The sequence below is a fragment of the Triticum dicoccoides genome, chromosome 2A, assembly GCF_002162155.2.
Source record: "Triticum dicoccoides isolate Atlit2015 ecotype Zavitan chromosome 2A, WEW_v2.0, whole genome shotgun sequence".
Lineage (NCBI taxonomy): Eukaryota > Viridiplantae > Streptophyta > Magnoliopsida > Poales > Poaceae > Triticum > Triticum dicoccoides.
In genome coordinates, this window is record NC_041382.1 from 187,824,589 (window position 1) to 187,832,371 (window position 7,783).

Genomic DNA, 7,783 nt, shown 5'->3' on the forward strand with positions numbered 1-7,783 from the left:
GCAAAAGACTATCTTCTCATGCAGCTATTGGCCAATGGTTTCGGAGCGACAATAGCTACCCCTCTCCAGGCAGCAGGCACTGGCGGTCAATGCTAGTCAACGGAAAATCTAGTGGGGGTGCTATAGCAACACCTTCAAAGTTGTAAAATAAATTTTACTATATACTTTATTACTTTACACTAATTATTTAACAAGTTGATGCTATGTTCCGGCTATTTGTTGAGATTATGATGGTTTTAAGACTAAATTATATAGTATCTAGTGTAAATATTGAACGTGGCATCCTTGGAGCTGAACATTGTCTCTTTGCCGAGGCAATCTAGGAAGACAGAAGGTTCACGGGAGAGGGGAGAGAAACGGGAGAAAACAGACATGCCTATGGTAAAAAAAGAAACTCCAGACGTTCTGAATTATTTGTCTTAGATTTGCCTCTCCTCTAGGCAATGCAAATACTACATTATTTGTATTAGATTTGTCTCTCCTCTAGGCAATGCAAATACTACATTGCTATACGAATTTTAACTTTTGGTACCAAATCCCAGGTCACTTTTCCTGTTGTTCATTTCCAACTGAGGAAAGAAAAAAGGTCTATCTAGGGCACATCTGCCCTAGGAAAAGAAAAAAGAAAGAAAATACCGGCACGAATCTCCGGATAAAATCAATGAAACAGGACTTAGATGTGCAATACTTAGGGCACATCTAGACATGCTTTAGCAAAACTGAAAGAAAAAAGTACCGCTGGTCCAAACAAGGCCTGAAAATTTGCGATCGCCTTGTTTGTATTTATCTTGACAGCCAGTGAACTTGACAAGTGTAAACAGAATATATCACATAGGTGTAGAGATGACATGAACATCCATTCCTCCATACTAGTACATCTACAAGCGCGGCATGCACCATCAACACAGGCACAACACACACACACACAAAACGCATCACCCTTTTCATCATCATCTACTGGGAAGTCATTGCCGCTTGGTGGTCCAACAGGCGACCTTGATATTTAATCGGTCTGAGGCGCCATGGGGCAAGCGGTAGGTGGAACTGGACAAGTCGTAAGCTATGAAATGGACTGGAAAAGTTCCAGCAGTCTTAAGAAATCTATTAAAAAATGATCTGCACAGCGGATAAGCCCGTCGTCATTATTCCCAGCTCATTAGTTATTTCTACACACCACCAAATTGCTATGGCAGCCAGATATACCATCATCCAGCACCTGTTTGAAAGAAAAAAGTGTGAACGAAACTAAATATTTGCTGGCAGGTGATAAACAGACATTTTCCCAAACAGGTCACTGAACAAATGATACATCTTGGGTAAATTGATAGGGTAAGAACCATAAAGACATTGGCATAGTATAACAGAATAGTTCTCTTACTACGTTTTGTACTTGTAGCAAGAAAGTGGTTACCTGTCTAGCGGTAATCCAACGTACCAGCACCCATTGTGAAGGGAAAGGTTAGAGAATCTGCATTACAATTAGCACTGTTAAATACATGTTGCAACAAACAAAAAGGGGGGAATCATCTTGATTGAACAAGTACCATCAGCAGAGCCATTGATAAAGTTAGCATGATTGTGCAGACCGTCTGTGATCATACTTTCAACTGGAATTTGAGTACGGTCACAATTAGCACCAATAATAGCAGCTATGTCAGGGGGGCTGTTTTCAAGAAATTGTTCCACTTGACCCATAAGTATGCTCGATTGGCTTTCCATGTACGCAAATGATTCGGCAGAGGTTGCAGCTCTAGCCGCTGCTATGCTGAATATTCGACACAATAAAGTGTGACGCTTTGTCTGAGGATCACCATCAAAAGAGTACGCGTAACCACCATTTGAAGATCCTGATCTGGCATCTTTCCTCCACCTTTTCAAGATGTACTGAGGAGGAATGTCCTTGATATTCCTAGTGTCAAGTACCTTCAGCATATGGCGACATGGAATGCCTACAAACTCAAACCTCTTGCAACTACAATGTGACATGGAATTGAGTGAATCATACTTAACAAAATGATCTTTTGGATTGTCCTCGACAGTTATCCTATACTCACAGATTGTGCCCATCTCACCACAGTTATATAGCATGCAATCCATGTACAATTCAAACTCTCTTTCAAACATTCTATAGGCAGCAGGTGTATACACATTTGCAGCTTGCCTTAATATTCGCATCGAAGGTGGCTTCTTTGTGCTCTGACTGGCACTCACATCAAGTTGCAGTTCTGCAGACCGACGATCACATAATAATTTTTCAAACTGCACAAAGAAACTCAAAAGGTCGAATTCTAGGGATAAATATATTTTAAGCTCACTACTCAAGTTGTCCTTCTGTTGGACGCTTTTCATATCAGCGTAAAATGCCTCACGACCATATGGTAATGCCCATTTCTCCTTAACAGCAAGAAGATCTGCTAGCCATTGATTATCTTTTAGGTCATGATTTTCCAACATTTCTCTCCATGCCATCAAAAACTCAGCCTCATCTTCACAATCAAATAGGCATCTCTTGAAGTTGTATTCTAAAGTTCTTGACCCATGGAATGCTTGACTTAACTGTTGAAGAGCATTTTGGTAAATTTGCCAAACACAAAAACGATGTGCTGTCTCAGGCCAACTTACTGCAACAGCTTCACTTATCACAGCCGATCTATCAGTTAACAATGTCTTGGGATGGGTACTATTCATTGCCATCTTAAAAGTATCAAATAGCCATCTGAAAGCTTCAAAGCTCTCATCATAAAGTAATGCAGTACCAAAGATGACAGTTTGCCTATGATGATTCAGACCTGTAAACAAAGCAATCGGCCTACCATAGCCTTGCACTGCATACCCTGAATCAAGGCATACTACATCACCAAAGTGGGTAAAATCCATGATGGACTTGGAATCTGCCCAAAGAAAATTTGTCAAGTTCCCATCTTCATCAGATTTTACTGCATAGAAGAATGAAGGGTTGTCATGTTGCATCTTTTGTAGGTACTCCAGAGTGGCACCTACATCACCATAGTGAGGAACTTTACACTTGTACCTTTTCCAACTTCTACCTTCTAGACAGTTTGAAGTGGCATCCTCTTTGATAAGATTTTGCTTGCCGTAACAATCGTCTAGTGATTCATCATACAAATCTACTCCACAATCTTGATAACTTCCAGCCGCTAGTGATGTCATCACAAGATCAGAAGCTGCTGCGGCGCCAAGACCGTGATTGTGGAAGGTGACAAACTCAGTGACATTATACTTGCCGTTAGATGCAAGTCTGATGACCATACACGCTGGGCAACCAGTTCGTGTCTCTGGACGAGGCTTCTTTACTCTACTTGCTCCTCTTTTCTTCTCACGGAACCCTTCTTTTGAACAAACAAACATCCTTCTAGTGATAACATTTTCAGCATTTATTGTCATGCTTGCCCTTCTCACGTTAAATCCAATTTTCCCTGCATACATGCTGTAAAATTCATATGCCTCATCTTCATTTTCAAACTCTGGCGTTACCACAGTATCATCCACCAGATTTTCTCTCACAGCCCGTGCTTTACGCCTAATTTTCTTTGCTTTCAACATATGAATCGTAGAAGCTGTTGCCAACTGATGGTTATGGTTTGGTACAAATTCTGTCAAACGGTACTTGCCATTGGGAGTAAGCCTAATGGTCATGCTTGCTGGGCAACCAATTCTTGTTTCAGGCCGTGGGCACTTTGATTCCTTGGCACCCTTCTTCTTCTCCCGAAAACCTTCTCTTGAGCAAACAAATGTCCTCCTAGTGATGATGTTCTTCGATGTTGTCCAGAGTGTTGATCTCCGAACAAAGAAGCCCACCTTCTCCGCATAAATATTGTAGAACTCATAAGCATCATTCTCGTCATCAAATAGCATATTTACTTCCGGCAACATCTTCTCATTGCAGCTATTAATCACAGGAAGAACATCGGCTGCCACCACATCCGCTACTGCTTCCTACCCATGAAGAATGGCAGCACCATGATAAGGTAACAAGGCTTTGTTCTTCCTTAAGACCTAGTGGAAAATAGACAATAGTAGAGAACATACCCCATTTTGTTGTGGATACGCAGGATTCACATGAGGAGGCCAAGATGTGCATGGACGCAGGACTACATGTCCAGGCCAGGACTGTTGTGCTAATCTCAGATCAGTGGTGGGGGCATCTGAAGCAGTAGGCATAGAATTCTGGACTAAGGGAGGTGGCACAGGCGGCATAGCAATTCGGGAACCCTTCTCCTTTGCACCACCGCCGCTGTTGCTGGACATTTTGTTCTACATACATGTATACGCCAGCACGAGCACTCAAAATCCACTTGATAGACAGAACGAAGCTTCTTGTAATTGCACTCCACCGCTAGGCAACACAACTTCAAGAAAAGAAAGAAATGTGGTTAATAAATGAAGCAGCAGTTTACCAATCAACCTTTGGACCATTTAGTCTAATACATCCTGAATGAGGCAATAAAAAGAGGATGGAAGAGGAAATGTTGATTGGCCAAGAAATTAGCATAGGTAAAAACAAAATCAACCGAGAAATCACAACAAATTCTTCCACAGTAGAGCTGAACCTGATGGCCAAATTGGATAACCTACTGCTAGAACTGTCCACAAGCAGAACTCGATCCAAGTCAAGCTATGCTGCGCAGCCGGCTGGATTTCACTGCACACAAGATTACCTTAAAAGTCCTCAGGTAGGACGGAAGGACTGAGGAGGGAGAGGGAATTGTGATTCCCTACACAATGGTGGCCACCACTACCATGCAGCCAGGCAGTGGTGGGCACATGACTAAATGTAAGGTAAGGCAGACTTAAGCCTTTAGTGAGAGGGCTAACATTTTCACCGACCTCACTAATGGACAAGAATGTCAGTACATGTGTATACATATGTACAAATAAGTTATTTGTGACATAAACTGTGAAAAATCCCGATTTAAGCAGATCAAACCACCCATTACCTTCCCTACCATACCTCAATCCTTGTATTTGCAATTCAGAGTATTTTTCAAAACATTCAAACCCACCACGCAGCTCAATTATGAATACAATGGCCACCACTGCGGATCAATCCCTAAAAAACCCAATCGCCCAGTCAACTAATATACCTACTTATACCGACTGAGAACTTCCAAGCATGACAAATGGGACACCCAAGACCACACCACTAACTCTATGCATTCGGCTTATTCAGTTTGGTAAATACCCTTTTGTGGTATGTACACTATCCATACTTCGGTCAATATGGTACTATAAAACTAAGATGCAATTTGGCTTTGGTATATACCATGTATGGCTTTGATTAAACCAAAGTTGACGCAAATTTAAGAAAGAGAGAACGACGCTTTCTTCCTGTCCTATGTATCTTTGAAGGTTCTGAACTTCCATTCCATACATTTTTCACAATAGGACTTGCATTAGACTAGCCATGAAAATATGACATACTTGCTAATTAATTAGCACTAGAAAATTAGAGGTTAGCGAAGGCATGGATGGATAAACATCAGAAACTAATTAGATGCTGGGAGCAAACCTTATGATGTCAAGGACAAGTCATCTTTGGACCGTAGCACTAGCAGTATAGCATTCCATATAAGAATACAGAACATAACATAATATGTCTCACCATGAGTGTTCAGATAACAGGAATCACAGACAGAATAGAAGAAAACAGCATCAGTACGTCACGACCTCCCATGGCCATGGGGCACGAGCATTGCCACAATACCAGTTGCCAACTTCACAAGATCGCAGCTTAGTACTAACTAGCACAGCCCAAGCACCTTTACAGTACTCAGCAGCATTGTAAGTTCCTTCAAATCTTCCCCTAAAAAAAGTTCCTTCAAATCTGAAAAGTCAAGCGAAATAGGCAACATCAATTTATTAAACCTTAGTATAAGACATGATATCGATGGAATTGCCATTGTTCAGAAACCTATTCGCAGCCAAAAAAAAAAAAAAGATCCTACTCATTGGCTCATTGCAACTTTGCCACCATAGTAATTAACTAATTAAGGCACAGGAATTACCTGAAGCTTTACTAGGTTGTGCTTGCGCGGGGACGGAGAACGCCGGGAAGCAGGAAGCAGCGACCTGCGAGGGCCGGTGGGTACGGCGTCGGACGGGCGAGTAGCTGAGCAGGCCGCTCTCCTGACGGCGGAACGGCGCCGGAGGCGTGGCGATGCAGCGAGGTTGAGCGCCGGACGGCGAAGCGGCACCGGAGGCGTGGTGAACTAGCGAAGCAGCGAGGCTGAGCCGTTGAGCCCCCAGTGGTGAGCGCGCCGCCGTGGTGCTGGCTAACGCTAGGGTTCGTCTGTCGGTCTGCCCGATGCGCTAGCTACCGCTTCGGGTAAATCCTATCTGACGCTCAATGCGCCAGATACTCGGCATAGCGCACAGGCGTAGGCTCCAATGTTCCATGGCCATTCGCCAGGCTCAGGCTGTGTTTTTTTTCCAATGTGTAGTTTTTCTCTCATAATAATTGCATGTAGGAGCAGTAAGATCATTTTTTTTCTTTCATAGAAAGAAAGAGGGTCCTTTAGGCTAGGGTTTCTCATGCCTCTCGCTGGTGCCGTCGCCAGTCTATCTCGTCTCCTATTGTCTTAGGGCCATGGAGGTGTGACGGATCCCGGCCCATATCGGCGGGAGGGTTTTGTTTTTTCATACTCTTTTGAGTTTTGTTAGGGTTTGTGTCTTGCTCAGAGAGGTGAGGCGTCTGCGACTCTCTGAAGATGGAATAAGATTCTCCCCGCCTTGTTGCCGTCTCGTGATGTTTCTAGCATCGTCGGAGGGTGTGTGGAGATTGGATTATTCTGATCTACGCTTTCTTCACCGGCGATGATTACTGTTTTGGTGTGCTCGTCCTATGGGTCTTAGCACGACGATTTCTCGACTGTCTACAATAACAAGGTTTGCCTGCTCGGTTGAGGGAGGGGCAAACACGGCGATGCGTCTTTGGCTCGCTCCGTGCTAGTAGTCGTCGCTAGGTGGTCTACGGACCTAATGTATTTTTTACTTCTGGTGTTCTTTGTACTATCTTGACAGTTGATGAATAGATTGAAAGTTATCCTCACAAAAAAATTAAGAGCAGCAAGCACATACATATTATATCCATCAAAATCATCATGTGTGCCGATAAAACGCAACCCATCAATATAGTCCTTAATAAGCACAAACTTCTTCGATATAATGTAGTTGGGAGAATTTAAAAAGATAATAGAGCTATCATGTATGGGTGCAATAGCAACAATTTCATACTTTACATAAGGAACTATAACAAGTTTATCTCCATAAGCATAATTCATATTGGCATCATAGCCACAAGCATAGTAGCATCAATTTACTATATCTAAATAGGAGACCCCCAGTACTTGATTTCTCTCAACATGCAGGCTATCCACATCATCAACCTGCCATGTCATACTTTTTCCCCACCCAGCGGTGATACATGCAGCCTCCTGTGTGCAACAAATAATTAGCAAAAAAAGCTATCGGTAGCATGCAAATGTTCTGTCCGCTAGCCATGCCTAATAATAATTTCTCCATCCAGCGGTGATACATGAAGCCTCCTATGTGCAACAAATAATTAGCAAAAAAAAGACTATCGGTAGCATGCAAATGTTCTGTCCGCTAGCCATACCTAATAATAATTTCTCCACCCAGCGGTGATACATGCAGCCTCCTGTGTGCAACAAATAATTAGCGAAAAAAGGCTATCAGTAGCATGCAAATGTCCTGTCCGCTAGCCATGCCCAATAATAAGGAACCGCAATAAATACGCGCATGT

At 42.8% G+C, this 7,783-nt stretch overlaps 1 protein-coding gene across 4 annotated transcripts; it reads right to left on the minus strand.

The window, feature by feature from the left end:
* Positions 1-739: 739 nt before the first annotated feature.
* Positions 740-6,339, minus strand: LOC119354131 (protein FAR1-RELATED SEQUENCE 5-like). Of its 4 annotated transcripts, none has more exons than XM_037620836.1 (6): positions 6,027-6,339; positions 5,624-5,818; positions 4,051-4,370; positions 1,545-3,957; positions 1,412-1,468; positions 740-1,216 (listed from the first exon to the last, which is right to left on the minus strand). In XM_037620836.1, the coding sequence occupies exons 3-5, from the start codon at positions 4,267-4,269 to the stop codon at positions 1,416-1,418; spliced, it is 2,685 nt and encodes an 894-aa protein (XP_037476733.1). In that variant the 5' UTR covers positions 4,270-4,370; positions 5,624-5,818; positions 6,027-6,339; the 3' UTR covers positions 740-1,216; positions 1,412-1,415. The 4 variants fall into 4 exon arrangements, with proteins under 4 accessions (XP_037476733.1, XP_037476730.1, XP_037476732.1 ...); XM_037620833.1 differs by having other exon boundaries at positions 5,624-5,845; XM_037620835.1 differs by having other exon boundaries at positions 5,531-5,845.
* Positions 6,340-7,783: the final 1,444 nt, after the last annotated feature.

Coding starts and splice junctions, on each gene's coding strand:
- LOC119354131 (XM_037620836.1), bottom strand. CDS start 4,269: ATGTCCAGCAACAGCGGCGGTGGTGCAAAGGAGAAGGGTTCCCGAATT. Junction 3,958..4,050: donor CGTATCCACAACAAAATGGG/GTATGTTCTCTA, acceptor CTTCATGGGTAG/GAAGCAGTAGCGGATGTGGT. Junction 1,469..1,544: donor TATCAATGGCTCTGCTGATG/GTACTTGTTCAA, acceptor ATTGTAATGCAG/ATTCTCTAACCTTTCCCTTC.